At 28.6% G+C, this 22,874-nt stretch overlaps 1 protein-coding gene across 1 annotated transcript; it reads right to left on the bottom strand.

Moving 5' to 3' along the window:
* Positions 1-10,371: 10,371 nt before the first annotated feature.
* Positions 10,372-15,810, bottom strand: LOC107866965 (transcription factor bHLH110). The gene is made up of 7 exons (XM_047411269.1): positions 15,219-15,810; positions 14,319-14,889; positions 13,386-13,514; positions 12,932-12,997; positions 12,082-12,147; positions 11,305-11,364; positions 10,372-10,735 (listed from the first exon to the last, which is right to left on the bottom strand). The coding sequence occupies exons 1-7, from the start codon at positions 15,395-15,397 to the stop codon at positions 10,583-10,585; spliced, it is 1,224 nt and encodes a 407-aa protein (XP_047267225.1). The 5' UTR covers positions 15,398-15,810; the 3' UTR covers positions 10,372-10,582.
* Positions 15,811-22,874: the final 7,064 nt, after the last annotated feature.

Below are 22,874 nucleotides of genomic sequence, written 5' to 3'. Positions count from 1 at the left end.
AGAGAGAGAGAGAGAGAGAGAGAAAGTTAAATAAGATGGAGGGTATTTAGGTAATCAATTAATTTATTCCTAGAAATTATACCATGCATATTACTTTGAATACAACAAACCAAACACTCGATAAAAAATAATCCAGCATAGCTAATCTCAGTATAACTTATCCCGTCACAACTTATCCCAGTATAACTAATTTTGGTATAATTTATTTTCAAACTAATCCCAGTATAACTTATTTGCAAAATAATCCCAGTATAACTTATTTTCAAACTAATCCCAGTATAACTTATTTTCAAACCAAACGACCCCTTGTAGTATAAGCCTATGAGGTGATGTTATATCACTCTTGGTAGGTGTAAATAGTGGGGGGAACAAGCTCGAAGTAAATTCTTTTTTTAGGGGCCGTTTGATTTGTGGGACTAGAGTCAATAATCTCGGAATAAAATAATAATTCTGGGATAAAAATGTAACTCACTCGTTTGATTGTAAATATTTGGGATAACTTATCCCGAGACTAATAATTAGTCCCGGAATAAGTTATCCACCCAAATGGTGGGATAACAATCTCGGAATTTTTTTTCTTTGGTATAAAATTTTACAAGGACAAAAATACCCTCTTGGGATTGTTATATATAATTAAACATAATTAACGTATATATATTTATAATATTATACGTTTGGTTGTAATATATATATATATATATATATATATATATATATATATATATATATATTATATTGTATATATTCATAAATAATAAACTATGATTAATTAACGTATAATATATTCATTGATTATGAATATAATAAATTATAACGTAATCACGTAATATATAACGTATAATATTATGAATATATTATGAATATATATACGTTAATTATGTTTAATTATATATATATTATGTTAAATTATTTTAATTATATTTAATTATATACAATTTAATTATATATAACATAATATATAACGTAATATATTCTCACACACATAAATTATGTTTAATTAACGTATAATATATTCATAAATAAATAAATAAATTTTGAACAATTTACCGTTCAAAATGGTTGTAAAATATATAAATTATGTTTATTTATATATTTTAATTTCTCTAAAAAATAATAAAAAAATTCAAGAATGAATATTTAAAGCTTAAAAAGAAATATATATATATATATAAAGTTAAATAAGATGGAGGGTATTTTGGTAATCAATTAATTTATTCCTAGAAATTATATCATGCATATTACTTTGAATACAACAAACCAAACACTCAATAAATAATAATCCCAGCATAACTAATCTCAGTATAACTTATCCCATCACGACTTATTCCATCATAACTAATCTCGGTATAACTTATTTTCAAACTAATCCCGATATAACTTATTTTCAAACCAAACGGCCCCTTATAGTATAAGCCTATGAGGTAATGTTATATCACTCTTGGTAGGTGTAAATAGTGGAGGGAACAAGCTCGAAGTACATTCCTTTTTTATAGTATAAGCCTATGAGGTAATGTTATAATTAAATGGGAAAATTTTAGAAATAGCAACTATAGAGCTTTAATTGTAACTTTTATAGCAACAATTTCAAAATTATAAAAAATAGCAATATGTATTTTGTAGTTGAGTAAACTGTTGCTATTTAAATACATATACAATTAAAGATTCTGTTCCTAATTTAACTTAAATCTGTTTGAGTTTAATAAGGAAAAAACGGTTTCTTAATTTAAGGGACATTTAATTTTACAGATTTCTTAACCTTTTAGAACTCTTTTTTTACCACAACCATTAAATTACAGCTACTAATTTAAATCAAAAACGATTTTCATAATCAGCATCTCAATTCAAATCCAAAATATAGATTCAAATTCAAAAATGTTTTCCTTCAAGTTATTTTTTCTGCTGATCGACTAACATTTTGAAGAAAAGATTAAAAATGCAACGGTGCAATTACAATTATTGATCATCAAACTTAATTCTATTTGTGGTTTTACTAAAATAAAAGTGCGAAGATTGATGAAGAAATTGTAACAAATTAGTGTAGTAGTCGAAGGTTTCAAAAAATTTGAGATCGTATATCGAAAAATTTTGATTTAAACAAACTTGATTCTATTTGTGATTTTCATAAAATAAAATTGTGAAAATTACTGAAAAACTTGTAACAAAATTGTGTAACAGTCGCGAAATTCAAAAATCTGAGATCGTATACAAATTTTATTAGTTCTCGAAAAAAATGGTTTGATCGAATTTTTATTTTTTATTTTTAAATTAAAAGTTATTTGTGTTGTTATGTAATGTGAAAATTGAGATACAATTGTTATACGTTAAATTTGAATTTTCGTCGATGATAACTAGTATTCGAATAAAGATTTCTTTTCATTGAAATTCTTTTTGCAGTTTTGTATATACGAATTAGTTGTTGTATATAGTACGTATTTGATATTTAATTTTATTTATACTGCTTTTTTGTGTTTTGGAGATTGACAATGGGAAACATACTTGTTCTTGTTAAACACACTTGTAGATGGACATATAAACAACATTATGAAGATTACATATGTTTTCAGCTGTATGTATTTATAATATACATATGCAGTACGTTTATGTGTTCACAGACAGTTTCATATGTTTCCAACTGTATGTATTTATAATATACATATGCAGTATTTTATGTATAAAAATTATGTATTTTTTTCAATATACAGGACATATATTTCCTTTGGCATATGATGTACTTGATTCTGAAAATGATGCATCTTGAACTTGGTTCTTTGAGAATCAGAAGAAAACATACGGTGAAAGAAAATATATAATGAAACTGCAAGCATCATAAAAGTTGTTGGTGATGTGTACAATGATGTACCACATTATGCATATATGTGGCGTCTATGAGGAAACGTACAATAATATTATTATACTTAAAATGTTGCAGTTATAATTTAAATGTTGATTTGTTCATGATGTAGCATTATGTCAAAAAATAATTGCTTCATTTTTTCACTGATAATTATATGATTATAATTTTTTATAAAAATATTTCATGTTATTGAACTTGTTATAGTTAAATTGTTGTAATTTTTTTTACTGAACTTGCTTAACTTAATTCATTATGAATATATTGTAGAAGACATAGAACATCATTAATTTATACCTAAGAAACTGAAAGCCACACTTACTAAATTTTTAATCTGAAAAAATACATATGAGAATCTATTAAGTACCTATGCCCATCTATAAAAACTAAAAATAAGTTAACATACCTTTATACCTTTATGGAATAAATAAAAAATACATATAAAGACATATCAATTACGTAATCAAAACTTTAAATACATATGTTTTTTTTTTTTAAATATATGCATTAATCATACATAAATATGCATTATTCATAGATATATATGCATAACTGAAAAAATCTATGGATAACTCATAAATACATATGCACATCTGCTTAAATACATATGTATTTCTGGTAAAATGCTATTGTTACAAAACATCTTGTACTGATTCTTCGTTAACATAGACTTAATAAGATCTTCAATGTCGTTGACCGTATAACATCCTATATGTGGAGTAAATTTGAGCAATACTCTTGCCATGTATATCTGATCACGCAACACCTATATACCACAAAAATACAATTATATGTAAAAACAGTGACACATATAAATTTATAATATATATCTTACGGTTTCATTATATAATATATCATAAAACTATCATATGTATTTTGTGAATACATCACTGTTTTAAATCTAAATTATCAAACATCAAAATACAAACATTGTCATCCTCTCAGGAATACCAAATACAAGTGAGCAATAAATATAAATATTAGCAATAACAAAAAAAACATATCTAACCGATAACAAATACATTTCATATATTTCAAACAAATCAAATACATATGTATTTTATTTATACATAACTGGTACAAAAATCATGCTTATCAAGAAAAAAGAAGCACATATTTAGGCAAAATCTAATAATAACAAGTACAATTTAACATAAATACAAATCTTGGCAATATGTATTCATAAAACATATCTAAACTGTGTGATGTATATACTTTACATTTAAAAGCAATTGCACTTTGTATTTTCAGAATACATATTATACTTATATTACAATATATACATATCTATTTTATGAATACATGAATGGTCCAAATTTAAATAACCAGAATATAATATAAATACATATCAATTACAAATACAAATATCTTAAATACAAATAAATATCAAAAATATCTTAAATATAAAAATCATGCTTATGAAGAAGAAGTATATGTAATTGTCAAAATCTAATGAATAACAAATACAACTTAACAACAAATATAAATCTTATAAGTGGTTGCTATTAATTCTTCTTCTAATGAAATCAAAACGTCTATATTGACACTCCTCCTTTATCTTTTTGATCATCATATATGATTGTGGTACTACTTGATTTCAAAGTGTTTCATTCTCACTTGCCATAAATGTCATAGATAAATGCAGCTAAAACTGTCCAAACCAAACCTCTACTAATCTTGCCAACTACGTGTCTTGTCATTCTCTTCAATAATCGTTGCACCTCCCTAGTGTTATGCTCATCCATTTTAGTGTTGTATTTAAGCATTGCTATGAAAAAGGACAGGCAAAGAATAAATGCTCACATAATATGCAACTATCATCTTGACACATACCCTATTTAGACAATTTACTTCTGGTTTGCACTTTATTATGCATAACCAACCAACTAATGAAGCTGTGCTTGGGGATATTTGACTTATTCCTCAATGTCCAAGTCGATCCATTTAAGGCCTAATTTAATTTTTCTAGCGCTAGAAGTTCTCTTTGTTTTCTACTGGCACATAAATATCTGACTACTATAAAAGACTACTAGCATTTATTGAATCTAAGGTAAACTTAAACATAACTAAAAAGAAATGCAAATCTAAATGGGAAAAGAAAACAAAAAACAAAAATAAGTTGAACGAGAAAACAAGTATATATCAATTTTAGGGGATTGTACATGTTTGTCGCATCAAAAGGGCAGATAATAATCATCAAGTAGGCATAAATGTATCTCAACAAAGGATAGAGTGTATTCTTAAAATTGAAAGCGTCCCAAAAAAGAAAACAACAACCTAAAGCGAAATCACCTTAAAATAGTAAGCTTTCTTAATTTCAACAGGAGTAGCGGTCATATCAACCCCCAATATGTCATAATACTTTGTGTGCTTCACCATAGCTAATCAAATGCAAACTTTCAATACAGTAAAACCTGCAATCACTCAACTGAGAGCAAAAAAAAAAAAGCAAATACAAATATAAAAGTTCAGTCGCAAGGTAAAATAAAAGTCAACAACAAAACACAAAATATTTAGGGATTCTCATAATAGTTGGATAGATTTACTGTTTAATTTTTTGAGCCGATATACACTAATAATAAATGATCTTACACATATATATCAACCAACCATTTTTAGTTCAATTTTTTCCAATATTTTTCGAATTGTTAAGGTGCTTCAATCTCGCTTCTTCACTGCTAACACCTTCCTTAGGCTGAATATTAGTAGAACGCAAGTTAAAATCTTCATCTTGTGTTAACCCAAGACTAAAAGATGGTAGTTTATTGGAAACAAAATTCATCGGTTGAATCCCACTAACTGAACTACTACGATTTGCATGTTGTTCCATTATAGCGGAACTATACAGATTTCAACACACACACAAAAAAATTTTCCAAAAAAAATTCTAACAGTAGAAATCGTAGAAGAAGAATGGAAAATTTGAAAAAAAAAATCGACAATAAAATACATAAAAGAATTTACATGAAAAATATAACATGCATTAAGTGTAAAAATAAACTTACCTTAATAGTTGGATGCAATGTTTATCAAGTTCAGAGAGAAAAAATCGGAATTTGAAAAAAAAAAAAGTGTTGGAGGGAGTTGAAATGGTATGTGGCGTGAAAAAAGGGTAGGATAAAAAAATGAATAAAAAACACGCGCTTTTTCTTAAAGAAGGTAAAATATTATTAGTTATGTTATTAGTTGTGATTTTGAGAAATCATTACTATTAATAGTAATTAATTTTTATTTACACATAACTATGACAAAAATCATGCTTATCAAGAAGAAAGAAGTACATGTCTTTGTCTAAATCAAATGAATAACAAATACAACTTAACATTAAATACAAATCTTAACAGTAAACAAAACAAAAAAATATCTAAACTGTAGCATGTATATACTTTACATGTCAAAAGAGTGACACTTATGTATTTACATAATACAACTAATAACAATAAAACATATACATATGTATTTTATGAATACAACAAGTATTTTTAGTAACCAAAATATATTACAACTGAACATCAAATACAAACCTTATCATTGACAAATACAAATATCTTATACATATCTTAAATACAAATACATATCCAATATATACAAAATACATACATTATACAATTTTTATCGATAATCAACCTTTGCACAAAATATAAATTTTACATATAACAGATATAAAATAAAGACAAGTAGGGGCTACACATATCTTAACAACACAATGTATACTACAATTTCAGATCTTAAAGAAACAGAAAAATAAATACACACCTAATAAATTGTATATATAAAATACATCTATGAACATGTTTTCAAGAAAATATAAAATTTTACAAATAGAATCATACCTCCTTCACTTTCTCTTCTTAGGATTCAAAGTCAGATGAAATAGGACTTGAAATTTTACTATATTCACCTTTTTCATCCGATTTTCTCTTTTTCAACGATTTTTAAAATTTTGGGGGTTTTGCGGATGAAGATTTTCTCAAACCTTTTCGTTTCATTTTTTTCACAATATTTTTCGGATTGTTACGGTACTTCAACCTCGCTTCTTCACAGCTAACACCTCCCTTAGGCTGAATATTAGTAGAACCCAAGTTAAAATCTTCATCTTGAGTTAACCCAAGATTAAACGATGGAAGTTCATCGGAAACTAAATTCATCGGTTTATTACCCCTAACTGAACTACTACGATTTGCATGTTGTGCCATTATATCGAAAAATCAAAGAATTCAACACAAACTCAAAAAAAGAAAATCAAACCCTAACAAACCAAGAAGAAGAAGAATGACAAATTTGAAAAAAGAATCGACAATAAAATATATAAAAGAGTTTATATGGAAAATAAAACATGCATTAATTGAAAAAAATTTACCTTAATAGTCGGATGCAAAGTTTATCAAGATTCAGAGAGGAAAAAAAAAAAAAGAGTTTGAGGGAACTGAAATTGGTAAATGACGTGATAAAAGGAGAAGGTAAAAAAGTGAGTTAAAGTCACGCGCTTTTCTCAAGAGAAGGTAAAATATTGCTAGTTTTGTTATTAGTTGTAATTTTGAAAAACTATTGCTATAAATTATAATTAATGTCTTAAGGTTGCTATTTTATGTAATTTTTCACTATTGGTAGGTGTAAATAGTAATGGAACAAGCTCGAAACAAAATAGCTAGCTGTTGTGCTAGGGACCAATTAAAACACTATTTTCTTTGTTTAAAAAAGAATGACCTACTTTCTTATTTAATTTGTTTAAAAAAATGACCTTTTTTCTTTTTTCGAAATACTTAATTTTAACTTTCTACATGACATGTTTAGAACCACAAGATTAAAGAACATTTTGATACATTTGCTACAACTTCAATTTAAAGCCACAAGATTCAAAAGTCTTCTTTATTTTTTTAAACTTTGTGTCAAGTTAAAATAGGTTTTTTTTTTTAAACGGAGGGAGTATCCATTTAATGATATTATATGGGCAATAAGAGACTAGCCAAGCAATATGTTGGAACTTTTTTTATCCTTTCTAACTTTATTACTCTCAAAACATAAAATTTAAAATAATTTTTTTTAAATTATGTAATTTTCAATTAAAACTATGTTAAATATATTAAATATTATTTAATCTTATAATTTTAAATATGTTATGTAAGAAGTCAAAATTAAAATATTATTAAAAAAATATTTCTTTTTAAATAAATTTAAAAGAAAAGTAACTCGTTCTTTTTTTAAACATAGAAAGTATTATAACTTTGATGCCTTTGAATTTTGCTTAAAATATTTTTTTTATTCAGTTCAATGCCAACTAGGTTGTGCATTCCAAAAAATACTTTACTTAAAATATAAGCAAAGATAATAAGGGAATCAATTGGATTTAATATTATGTGAACTGAAACATCGATCAAGCAAGAGATAAATATACTTAAATCATTTAAAGCATGATGTATTTTTAAAGATGAAAATTAGTGCTTCCATTCGAACTTTCGAGGAATTTGAATGGTCATAACAATAGTATTTATGGAATATATTACTTGCTTTCTTTTTTTTTTTTTTAAAAAAAACTCTGAGTAAGGAAAATGAGGGGATTAGGGATCACATAGGTCTTTTTTTTTTTTTTAAAAAAAAACAAAAAATTGTAAAGCACCTTTCTATGCGATTCCTACCGATTTTTGTTCGTTTGAAAATTCAAATCTACAACTTTGGGGTTGAAGGTGCGCAGAGAGCTTATCATAAGAAACCTTCTTGTCCGCCGCACTGGGACAATATCGAATAACTAGCAAAAAAAGGGCAGTTCGCTACACTAAAGTTCCGCTATATATAAAATTCGGAGAAAGGTCAGGCTAGAAGAGTTTTGTTTTATACTGTCTTTCCTTACATTTCTAAAAACAGTAATGAATCAAAAATATAAAAATTACACAAATACACAACTTATGTTTTTAATATTACAAAAAATCCCAACTTCCTAAACATATTATAAAAATCCCACATATACATAGATTGTTATGTATATTTCGGCTATATTATGTATATTAATAGGGAGAGAGAGTAAAGTAATTTAAAAAAGGGGAGAGAGCATAATTAATTTTAAAAGGTTGGTATTATGTTATTTATACATCAAAAATTGAAGTTCAAAATCATTTCGACAGGGGAATCACTGTCAAGAGCCCAGCCCATGTGGCCTGTATTTGAAGCCCATTATATAGTTTTGGGCTGGACCGTAAATATACAGGTTGCAGTTTTAAGATATGGTAACTTTAGTCAGTTTTTAAAGACTATTTAACATTTAGTCAATTTCAAATCGCCCATCTTTCTTATTTTTAAAATTAATACTTTCCATTATGGTGTTTTAATTGCCAAAATCTTATTCCAAACCCTGGGGTTTAAAGTTTAAACTGTCAAAACACCTTCGGGTTTGAAGTTAGGCTCTTGCTTTCGCTCGAAAGTCATCTAAAGTTTGAAGTTAGACTTGAAACTTCAAACTTCAAAAACGAAGATCTGAAGTTTAAAGTTTGTAATATCACATGTTACGACTTACGACTTTTAAATTATTAGTAAAAATATGTCCAGTCGTCCATTTTATTTATCATCATCAGATTAGAGAGAAACTCTACGTGCATTATTTAGGTGTAGAGATTCCAAACTTCTTGGATAAATCAGAAATTTATTCAAGGATATTTTTCTCAAAAAAGATACTATAATGTCACATAATGAGAGGTTTTACAGGATATCTTGCAATTATTTTTCGTGATTGTTACTCTGTCCGTCCCGATTTAATTATCTTACTTTTAATTTAATTTGTTTCAAAATGAGTATCTCTTTCTATATTTAGTAAGTTCTGCATTTCTAACATTCTACCTGACAAATTTAAAACTACAAAAATTAAAACACTATACACACCTTTAGTTCAAAATCACAAGATTTAAAAATCTCTTTTTATTTCTTAAACTCCATGCCAGTTGGACAGAGGGAGTAGTATATAGAAAAAAAGCGTAGCTGCTTTGAATCAAGTAAAATATATCAATAAGAGTTTCTTGAGCCGGGGTCTATCGGAAACAACCTCTCTACTTCTTCGAAGATAGTAGTATGGATTACGTACATTTCACCCTCCCCAGACCTCACTAGATGGGAATTTACTGGGTATGTTGTTGTTATTGTTGTTGTTGTAACAAGAGTTGTGGTGGCAGTGGCGGAACCAAAATTTTCACTGAGGAGGTTCAGAAGTAAACATACGGACTAGTCGAAGGGGTTCAACATCTACTATATATACATAAAAATATTTTTGACCATGTAAAAATAGTATAATTTTCCGACGAAGGGGGTTCGGATGACCCCCGAATTGTATGTAGATCCGCCACTGGTGGTGGAGCGGTAAGTCTTTTCTCATCTTTAATAAGAGGTCTCTTAGGGAGCATTTATCTCTTGATGCGGGACTTTCTGACGCAAATTTGAATTTAGTCGAATTCTAATAAACTACCGGACACCGAATGAAAAAAAGAGAAAAAAAGAACAAGAAGAAATCAAATAGAATGCACGTTACACCGGGTAGCTAGAGTCAAAGAGTACCATATATAATAATAATAATATGAAAAAGCAATGTTAAAAACTAGTAACAAACCATTAATGGATCAAACTTGGTCCATCCTACAATTTTCAATGTTGAACAGAATGACCAAGTTTGCTCCATTAATAAAGTAAAAATGATAAAAACAGAAAGTTAAACTAATTAAGATGAATTGTCTTACAAGTTTAGGAATTTAATTAAGTGCCACCAGTAAAATTAGGGGGTGGCCAAATACCACCACCACCATCAGTGACATAAGTCAAGCATGACAAAGGCACTAAACACAACCCTCTGCTTCTAAGATCTCTTTTAATTTCTTCACTGCTACCATTATTCATCTCTCCACCACCCTGCATGCCACCATAATATAATTCAAAATATAATTATATTAGTAAATGACGTGTTCGTTGTCAAGACATAACGTATAAAGAGAAAGATGGACACTTTGATGAGTACTGCATACTAGTCCTTCAGTCTCAATTTATGTCACTGTGTTTGACTGGACATAAAGTTTAAGAGAAAAAGAAATATTGTTGGAACTAATTTAGTCTTGAGGTTAAAACAAGCTATAGAAATTTTTGTAAGTATAAATTATCTTTTTAAGGATAAAGTTGAAAATTTAAAGTTAAATCGTTATTAAATATAGAAAAATATGACTCCGTCCTATCAATTTGTTTGTCATACTTTCCTTTTAGTAACATTTCAAAAAAAAAAAAAACGTCTCTTTTCTTTTTCTGGAAACTCCTAAGTTCCAACTTTCTTCAAAGTTCTTTTTTTCTTTTTTAAACTTCATGCAAGTAAAAAGCAGACAAACAAATTGAAATGTAGGAGTATTCTTTTGGAACTGACTAAAGAAAGAGAGTTTCACATAAATTGTGACAAAGGGCATAGAATAGATGCAAGAATTTATATAACTTACTCCATGCAGTGATCTGTTGGTTTTGCCTCGTGAAGATTTCATGTATGGCACACTTAGTGTCTGTAGAAAGCAGAAAAACAAACATGTCAAAGGCTTTTCAACATGTATAACAAAAAGCTCCAAAACCCTAGCTACTGAAAATATATTATGTATTTGAAGCAAAGGACTAAACGTCAAGAAGAAATTAAATTAACTTGTCTACACAAACACGTGTACGTCTTCTTGTAGTTTTTAGTTGAATAAGACTCCAGAAAGATCTGCGTACATCCTATCTTCTCTAAATTTTACTTGTGGAATTACATTGGGTGTGTTATCACTGTAAAACTCCGGTAACAATTCATTAAGTATATTTAATTAATGAGTTTAGCTATACACTGATATATAGTATAAAAAGTTTTTAGATTTTGTAAAACGAAACTGGAAATGCACAACAAATATATAAACTTGTGCACATCATATCGGTGTTTGCATGATTCTACTATATATCCATATGTACCAATTTATATATGATGAGGCTATGAGTATGATGGTTAAAATACTTAGAATTGTGGTATAGATTTTTCATAATTTGTAAACTAAAATTTACATATGTCAAAATAACATAATAAGTACTCCAAGTCAACAATGACTAATGATTCAAAATGTTTTTAACACTATATTTTCAAAGAAAAAACTTTCTCTGACTTTAATTTTTAAACTGTAACACCTTCACATAACATGTGCTGACGCTGTATGTATGAAGAAGAATGTATTGGAAGCTGATAAAGGTAGAGGTACCTCAACTTGGTTTTGAAGGAATTTGATGTAACCAATAGCTTCCATTAGTACAGATGCTGTATCCGTCTGCAATATTCTCACATGCAAAACATTATTTTTCACTTGTCAAACATTTCACCAACTTCACTTCACCATACATTTATGTCTCTCTAAATAAAGAAACTAAAAACACAATGCAAATATAGTATATTCGTAGCAACGTTTATTTAAGTAATATTAGTATATTCGTAACATGAGTTGTACATCTTAATCTTAGGTGTTAGGTCTTTGATCATGGCAGTGGAAATGGAAAGACTCTTATCGTGAGGCGCGAGCACCGCCCAAAGAAATGAACCCTCTCCTATAATGCGTGAATTCAAATTTAATCGGACTCCAATATAAATATCCGATGCCGGAGGGGAAAAAAAACTTTTAGTACATTTTGAACAATGCATTTCTTGGGGTTATAAATGCCCTAAGCATGCACTTGTTCACTGTACAATTTCATGAAACTCGTGCTATCCATTGTTTGAATATTTTGACGCCAAAACAACCATCTAATTAATTCAACCTTGCTTTTTCTACTCATGACAATTTCATTTATATATGCTAAACAGTGTGGAATTTTTTTTATTACTACTAATATTATTAGTGTATAAATTAAACTTATTAATATGGATTTTGCTTTTATGCCTGCTAAAAATATGTAATCATCTTATTTAAAAGTTTAAGTTGCTAAACCAAATATATTTTGATTTTTCAGACTTATGTGTATATCATCAATCTTATTTAAAAGTTTAAATCGTTAGAGGACACTTTTATAATACTATAGGCCAAAAACTTTGAGACTTTGATGCAAAATGTATATTACCTTGCCAAAAGGTGCAACCAATTGTTGAAGAGCTGCTATTCTATCTCCTAATTTCTCCTTCCTTACCTGCATTATATTATTTCAATAAACCAAAATCAACCATTAAATACAAATCAAAAGTTTTATAGTTTAATTTTTTATGTAGTGACATCTTGTATAAAAATAATAAGTTGACCTGCAATAACTTACTCTAATTCCGTATATCACATTTAATTTGCTATGATAACACTATGGTTTTACTTGTATACACCAAATATGTAAGTAATATTTAAGCTATTATGTCACATTAACTTGTTGTAACAGATAATGTGCGTATCGCTTTCAAGATTATAAATCTAATTAATTATTTGTGGATTATATCTCATGTGTATATACTAAATTATAAACAGATAAGTTTTGCTGATAGTATTTTTTTCTTTCACTGTCAATGTATATTATAGACTGTATATATTACCTTAAAGGGTGGACAAGATGTGCGTGAATCAACTCTTGATTTTTTTGGTGCATTTTGAGGCCCTTTATTTGGCTCCAAAGTATTGCTGGTCCTTTTTGCTTCAGGCATTCCATTACTAAAGGCTGATATCTTCAAAATTCACAAAAAAAAAAAAAAAAAAAGTTAGTTTATACATTTAATCATATCAATCAAAAAGAGAGACTCATTTCTGAGGAAAGTGAAAAAATAAAAAGAGATAAAGAGGCATATATAAATGTATAAAGCTGAAGTAACCTTTAATATGAGAAAAGAAAGGCTTTCTCTTTTCTTGATATTATTCCAATTTCTCTTTTCTTGATATTATTCCAAAAGTAAAAAGAAAGCAAAAAAAATAAAAACAATAATTCTAACTTTCCCCATTCTCTTAAATACGTAATGATATGAGTATCAAGAAGAGTATCTACATAAAAATGGAAATTATTCGTTGGATTAATTATCTTGAAATTCCCTAATTAGAAACTATATGTATTAATTCTTCAATGCAAGTATGATTATTAAACGTAAGTTGTAATTGCTTACCCCGACTTGCTAGTAACATAGTGAAGAGCAATGCACACATAAAATGCATGCAAATTTAAGTAAAATATTTAAAGAAAAACACTGATAAGATAAATGAGAAAAAGAAATCGACTTTGTGACAATATTTGCTTGAAGTTGAACCAAAAAAATAAAAGGAATATCTGAAATTTAAATCTAAAAAGTGCATTTGAAGGACTGAAATGAATTTCACTTGAAAAACGTTGAAGTTTTGTAAGTGAAGTATCACTTAATATACTCTTCAAACAATTTTTTTTTTTAAATATTTGCATAGAATGATGCGAAGACTGAACTCCGGATCAATTTGCAAAATATATCGAAATATTAGTATTTATGACCAAATATAGAAATACTTACAGTACTAGTGGAGCTATTTACTGGACTTTCACTTGATGAATGCTGAAAAGGATTTGTTAGACCATATGTTTGGCTAAAGCTCCCTCCATATCTTGAAGAGTTGATGAGATCCAATGGCTGTAAATTCATGTCCAAAGAGCTACAAGAATTTGCTTGATACATATTCAAGTTGGACACATTTATTGTGGGGTATATTTGACTAAATCTCCCTCTATTAGTAGCAACACTACTAGAGTTAGAAGAATAGAGAAGATTATTATTGTTATTATCTCCATGATAAAGTTGAAGCCCGCTATTAGATAGTGTACCAAGCAAAAGCTTAGCATTCATATCACTCAATTCACGAGCTTCTTCTATACTTGATGGACTTTTCAACATTTGAGTGAATCTTGGATATGAATTATCCAATGAACTTTCTTGCTTTATGTTATCATCCCATTGATGAAAGCCCAAATCTTGAGTAGTACTACTCATGGAAACTAGGTTTAATGGATCACTTGATGATGAATTTGTAGTATTGATGATGGCTCCACTAGAATATGAATCAATAAGACCACTTCCAGGACTGTTCCTAAATTTTTTTTAAAAAAAAAGATTAGATAAAATCTAGCACTATTGCTTTTGAGGAAAAGTAATAATCAAAGTTTCAAGATTGTGAAATATTTGGTCTAAGGAAAATGAATTAATGGGAACTTTCTATTTGTTGCACATCAAATCAAGAAAAGAATGTCAAAAGATAAAAAAAAAAAAGATAGGAGAAGAGGAGAGATTCCATTATTCCAAGACTTTTTTTTGGTTAAAGACATATCATAATAATGGAAGTAGCCAAAATATAATCATTCGTATCAAACACTCTATGACTAAATAAAGTTGTGTCTCTTAGAGAAAAAGTAGACTTACAAGATAGTAGTAGTACATGGGATCCAAGTATGTGTTGTTGTTGAAACTCCATAGCAAGAATTATTAGAAGATGAAGAAGAATTTGGAGAAATACCAATAAGAGGAAATTGATCTTGGAACTGAAGCTGATGATGATATTGTTGATGTTGTTGGTGGTGATGGAGATTTGCAGGCTCCATAATTTTATTAAAAAAAAAGAAAACTTTGCTTTTTTTTTTTTTAAGGCACTTGAAAATCCCAAGATGAAGAATAATTAAAAAGCAAAAGTATTACTACTACTCACGCTTCTCCTCTTCCTTCTTATCTTCTTCTCACTTCAAAAAAAAAAATAAAAAATCTTAAGATATAGCTCCTCTATGCTACTATATACTACTAATATACTATATATTCAACTCAAAAGAAAAAAAAAATTATACATAAATTTTCCATCTTCACTTTCAGAAACTTTTCACCAAATAAGTCTTGTTTTTACTCATTCGATGTCTCAAAGAGGTTTAAAAGCAACCTTGAAAAGAAAGAAGACGAGCAAGCAAGCAAGAGGAGATGGAACCCCTAGCTATAGCTCTCAAAATATAATACTATATATCTCTTCCGTTTCATTTTATATGATGATATTTAATCGGACACAAATTCAGTGAATAGTACTTTTAAAACTTGTAGGCTTAAATATGTCATGACAGTTATATAACTATAAAAAAATATATTTAAAATTTAAATATATGAAAAGATAACGTTCTTTTGAAAAAGACTAAAAAGGAAAGAGCTTTGCATAAAATAAAACGAAAATGAGTATATAAGGTATACTATAATATATTGTTTTTTATCCTTTTTCTGCCAAACTTTTTAGCACATTCATAATATAAAAACGAATTTCATGTCTCCCACTCTTGTCTCCAAGGGCATCCCTATATAATTATATTTTTTAAAAAAATTATTTTAGTGTGGAGATGGGTTGGTTTGTGGGGGGTCACCTATGTGTTTAGGGGTGCACTGCAAATCTGTAATTACAGGGAGATGATTATAATTCCCTAAGGCTATGATTAATAATGTCTGGCGCTGCTGCCTTCAATCCCAAGGCTTTGAATGAAAAAAGTGTTGTGTGAAGAGAAATGATAACCTCCATCTTCCTTTTGATTGTTATTTCTCTTTCTTTGATACCCACATGTTTTCTTGACAAGTCTTTGTTAATATATAGTCCTCCCTTCTGCTTGATAGGTATAATAATATTAATCTTAAAAACACTACACAAAAATATTGTTGTGAAAGGCCAAATTGGATATGATTGTCTTTCCATTATTCATGTGGTCCATCATAGTACCATACATTCAAGAAAAAAAGATGTAGCAATAAATAGTGAAACAACGCTTTTCATTTTGAGAAAAACACGTATATATGAACAATTTTCTTTTTGAAGCAGTGCAGTAAATAGGAAGAACAGTAGTAGATTCCCCTAGTAACTATAAGTTTGATGATCCAATGTCTCAATTTATAGTAGTGCACATACTGTTAATGTCTTTCTCACGTTGGATACAAGTGTAACGCTCATGACGAAGAGCAGGCTGATGAAGTCACGAGTCAAAGAGAAGGACTGACAAATTTCTAGATTGGTAAGCTAATGAAGAAGAGGTGCTCATTGCACCTTTGGTCCAAGACATTGCATAAGTCACATGTATATCCGCGCTTTTGGGCGAATGATAGTGCAAGGTTGTTCTATTGGGCCAAAGCGAACAATAAATGTCACGGACTTGAACCATGACACCATATTTTAATTTCGCTATCATTTTCTTGGTTTGATCATAAGATAACCGAAAATTATCTACTCGACTAATTCGAATTCTACCTAGGACTCATACAGGTGGTAACGCACAACAAGATTTTCACTAAGGATGTCATTTGCCACTGGCTCCTACCTCAACCACGAGGTATATGAAGAGATCTCATCCATTCCGACAAGCAACATACATATATATTTTGGTCAAGATATATATATAGCTTGTAACGTAATAATAAGTAAAAGATCCTCATCGAATGAAAAGATGCATTGGTGCAAAATACTACAAGGACAAACTGATAAAACGTTTTTGATTACGTTTCAGAGTAGAACTAAATGTGAGCCACAATTCACAATTGTATGAAAACTACGTGTACGTAAAATGGGTTCAAATAGAAGAATGAATACATTTGTATAAACCCAAGAAGAATGAACAAATAATATAGATAGGACTAATGAAACAAAAAATAAAGAGAAAATATGGGGGGACCAACATTATTGGAAAAAAGCTATCATATATTTTGTTTGCATACTTCCATTTGCTAAAAAAATTGTACTTTTTTTTTCAGGAGAAGTAGCCCCCCATGGGACACACCACGCTATGTGATTACAAATTAAATAATGATGTCAATTTGACATTTACATGACGACATCATCATTCTCTCATTTAAAAATAAAATAAAATTATTTATTACTCTTTGCTCTGCTATATTATCTAAAATTATTTTCAAAAACATGAAATTTCAGATTTTACGGATAATTATAACACGTTAAAATTATGTCATCCTCAAATATAGAAATATAATCATATATAGAACCCCACCTTTTTGCAATAACTTAAATAGAATTGATGGTTCTATAACTTAACATCCTAATAAAACTCCTTTTTACGTGCAAACATTTGTAGTACTTAATCAAGCCACATTTAATTTGGCTTAGGGAACTGCAGAAAATTCTATCTTCATGTATAATGTATTAATTAATTAATTACCTAATTCGTCAAAGAGGTAGTAATATTAATATCTAGAGGAGGCAAAATTAGCTTGTTGTAAATAATCCATGTTTGTTTATTTGATTCAATGGGTTTGAACTTGAAACAACCTATCAAATTGGGTCAAAACTGGTCATAATTGTGTTACTCGACAGGTCAAATAAATGTTATTAATTCAAACGTAAACATGCATACAAATTATCAAAAATGTATCTAGATCTTTTTTGTAAATTTGAAGAAATTTTATTTTTTATTTGAAAGCTAATAATAGTAATGTCTCTCCTTGTTAGCGCTATCTATTTATCTTTTGTTACAGAGGACTTATGAGACGCGAAATTTAAATCTTAAAAAAATAAGGTGAATGAGAGTGGTAAAGTAAAAAAGAGAGATCGAATATAATCATGTTCAACTCTCGGTGTATGACTTGTTATATGACCCATCTTAGTCGAGGAAATATTATATTCAGCAAGTTTGATTATGATTCATTTATTGATTTGATCCATTTATCTGTCAAATTAATTCAACCCCCTTGCTCATTTATCGTCTCAATAACGTACTTGAATTTACATATTTCTATGTGTACAATATGTTAGTATATTTTAAAGGCTATCGTATATATTAAGATCCACTTTCCAGCATATATTCATTGTGTTATATATTTCTCCGAAACTTCAAGAAGGATCAATGTAAATACATACCGTAGTAGTATTATACTTCCTCCGCCTCATTTTATATGTCGCCATTTGACCGGGCACTAAAATTTAAAAAATAAGTAAATACTTGATGTTTTTTACCAAATTGTGCTTTATTAAAACAATGTACTATTATTATTTTTTAATTAAGTGGATCCTTATAAGTGGGATCAATAAGGGTAAAAATGTAATTTTGTCTTTAAATAGTTATCAAATAAGGAAATGTGACATTCCTTTTTAGACAAATAAAAAAGAAAATGATGATACATAAAATGGGACGAAGGAAGTACGTATTATTGGTAATTACTCCATAGGGGGTAGGGTGGGGGGGGGGGGTTCTTTTTATTCTCTTAAACTGAGGATTTTGTCTCTTTATGTCAACTGATCAAACTGAGATATGTTTTTTCTCGAGTAAGATGGTATAAAGTAGGCAGAATTTACTATATTAGTATTAATTATTGTAGCATACATGAATAAAGTATGATTAAGCTGTCAATATTCCATCAAAAAATTAAATCACAGCACATTAGTTAGTATAAAATATAAAAGAAAAGGTCCCACAAAAGTTCAAATCGAAGAAAAAGTTAAGATGGGAGAATGTGAGATCATCAGAGTATGGGCGAACTCATATTTGCTTTTATCTCAATCCTCCTTTTTGCTTTTACCCTTTCAGCAGTATTCCCCCACATACACATATATCCCTTCACTGCCTATACTATTTCCATCTATTAAATTATGTCATCAATGGAAATTGATAAGACTGCGTACGAATAAATCTTTGTGGTTTGATTTTTTTTTTTTTTGGAATTTCACACATAATAGAACATGTGATATTGTTTGCTATGTACAAGTTAGCACGATTTTTCTTCAGAGGCCTCATGTCATTAAAACGTATCTATAATAGGAGTACCTTATGGCTTATAAGCAACTTCTTCTAAATATTCAGTTCTGGTAGATAATCATGTCGGGCTAAATTGGCCAGGTGATTGACCTCAATGCTAATGGTGATCCTCAAGGTTCAACGAATGAATGAAACTATGATTGTACCCGCGTAAAGATGGTGGTCTTCCTCTAAACCGGCCATAATATAGAATAGATAGGCGTGTGATATTGTTCGTTTTGTGTTATTCTGTGCCGATCTTTCAGTTTAACACTATTATATTTTTAGAAGTTTCTTTTCAGCTAGCAATATATATATAAGATTTTATTCGCACACAGCAACAAAGCACGTAAAGAAAGGGAAAAGAGCAATATGTATTACTATTTCAAACACGAACACAAAAAAGATAACAACATGACGAAGATGCATGCGTGCGTTTGTGTTCTTTAGAAAGAAAAAAGAAAAATAGAACACATTGATGGTAATAGTTATAAGTAGCTTTTCTGATTAATTCAATTATTATGTTTTCTTTTCTTTTTTTCTTTACTGGATTTTCACCTTTTCATAATCTTTAATCTCACTAATCACTATCTTCCAAAATAAAGATTGATTCAATAAAAGAAAAGCTGTTTTTCTCTGCTTTAGATTTCCCCCCCACCATTTCCTATTTTACAACCAAACGTTCCTTTAGCTCGTACTATGCGAAATTGAGCAAACTTATCCTTCGTTGTTACTTGAACTCACATAATTTTATCGTCTATAATATTTAGTCGAAATATGACCTTATTTTAAATGATTCTCCTACTTATCCTAATTATGAGATTAATCCAATTATATTAATCAATTAGCACTAGATGTTGATATGTGTCATAATTCTAAGAAACCTAAACTTCCCCGTCTCGATATGCGGGGCACTGCTGATCCAATGTGCATGCGTTTAAAAAATAACTACATGTAATTTTTAGCTACTACAGGAAAATGAAGCATACCAAAATATGAGAGATTAGATTATATAAACTGGTCATGCAAAATTAAAACATATTATAGTGTTAGTATAAGTTAAATCCACATTCACAAAATGATTAACCCCTTTTTTCCCTTTTAAGAATTAGCTAGAGTAATTCTTGACTCATATCTTAATGCGTTACTTGTAGTTTTGATATTACGAAATTCCAACTTACATCAAAACAGAAAGAAATTTGTATAAGGCTGTATATATGGTTCTTTAAATTTGCCCAATTATTTTTTTCACTTATTAAGACACTAGCGTAAGGGTTGTTTGACTCTGGGATGCGATGAGATGTTTCATGATTAAGTTTAGAATATAATTTTTTCTTTGTTTGATTAAAAGTATAAATTTATACCTTCAATAGTTCAAAGTATAAATTTAATTTCGACATTAATTTTTGATATCCAATATTATCCTATCAAACTTGGTCTTATACAATCTCACTTTTCAGATGGTATAAATTAATTCAAGAATTATAATGTCAAGATAACTTAATATTAAGATATGTACCTATTGAACATTTAATCACTACTAACAATGCATGTGTTTAATTTATTGAACACCTCAGTTTTTAAAAAGGTTAATAAATAGAGTAATTTTGACAAGATGAAACAACTAACTTTCAAAAAAGGGTTCAATAAACATCCCAAAGTAGATGAGTCTTTGTACTTATAATATTCCTTTAGACATGAAAAAGTAATAAACATTAGACAATTCAAGTAGGGAACTCCACACATAACCTTTGGTCCCCACGAGTGCCTAATTATTGAGTAAAAATGTTTGGCCTTTCATTCAAAGTAAGTGCATTTTTCTAAAACAATATTTAATTGTTTGATTGATTAATTATAAAAAAAAGTTATAGGACATTGATCCCCAATTTAATATAAGATAATCATTTAAAATGTTTTAATAGAAATAAAATATGATAAAGAAATCGAATATTCCTCTCTGACTACTGTATATCTACTGTCACACACTCAAAACATTTATATACCCTATTTTAGTTAATTAAGCATCCATTAATTTAAAAAGATCCATTTCTTGTGTTTTGTTTCAAAAAATAAATTGAAACTTCTTTAGAATATGAAGTATATACATATATTATCTCCTTAAAAAGCAATTTGTCATCATTGATGACTTTAGGGTTCCATATCACCATCACATAATAAAAAACAATCTTCTTTAATTATTTGCAAGTAATAATCAGTCAACTTTGAGGTCAAATCCATATGTACTATATATAGTACTATTACTAATTAATTAGCACTATTAGCACTATCTTTATCATAATATATCTTTGCCAAGAGATTTCTACTTAAACAATTGCTTGAAAACTGTATCTAGTTAGCTGATTTTGAATTTTGGTGTAGTGTAAACAATAAGATTCAAGATTTACAATATGGTCACAAAAATAAAATTATATTTACTTCTTAGTTACTCACATATTAATATATTATACATAGATATACTATCATTAAAGGAGCCAATTTTATGATTTAATAAAATATTAAAATGTTAGGCCTAAAATGTAAATATCTAATTATTTTAGATAAGTTGAAATTTATTGGCTTTTTCTTTGTTTGATAAAAACTTATGAAAAATGTATCATTCCTGAAAACACATTTCAGAATCCTTATTAAAGTTTTGATCCCTAAACCAGAAAGAAGTATGTTCTCTCCATCTCAGAAAAAATATCAAGAAAGAGTGCTCAGAAGATCAAGTTTTCCTCCAATCAGTTCATGTAATAGAAAAATTTTAATGTTCCTATTATTCATTCTTCTAGATGCATATCATTGTCTAATAATTTACTTATAATCTTATCGCAATTATACAAAATTTTTCAACATGTGATAAAAGTAGGAAAACAAGTTTTTAATAGATGAGATTTCACCCTGATTGTCTCCTCCAACACACAATCCACCAACCCCTGATACCCCTACCTCGGCTATACATGTTAATATATAAACGCTTTTGGGGCAATATTTTCTAGTACTTATCAAATAGTCGAACATAAGTAAGAAAATTACTTATTTTGGGGAAAATCATTTTTCGTGAAAATGAGCAAACATGTACACCCCATAGGTTTTTCGTTTTCACTTTCTTTTGGATGCTTATAAAGAAAAGATTTGTGTGGTGTATCTAGGTGAAAAGAATCACATACACTTTGACCCAAAAACTATTAATTACTTTTGGGGTTGGCCGGGTCACATTTACAACTTACAAGTATATGTATGTGTAATATTTGAAGACAACTTTTCTCAAAGGATTAAATTATGCAACTCAAAGTTACACAGATTTGGAAAAAGAGCCCTT

The sequence above is a fragment of the Capsicum annuum genome, chromosome 4 (genome assembly GCF_002878395.1).
Source record: "Capsicum annuum cultivar UCD-10X-F1 chromosome 4, UCD10Xv1.1, whole genome shotgun sequence".
Classification (NCBI taxonomy): domain Eukaryota; kingdom Viridiplantae; phylum Streptophyta; class Magnoliopsida; order Solanales; family Solanaceae; genus Capsicum; species Capsicum annuum.
This window is presented reverse-complemented; position numbering and strand designations above follow the sequence as displayed.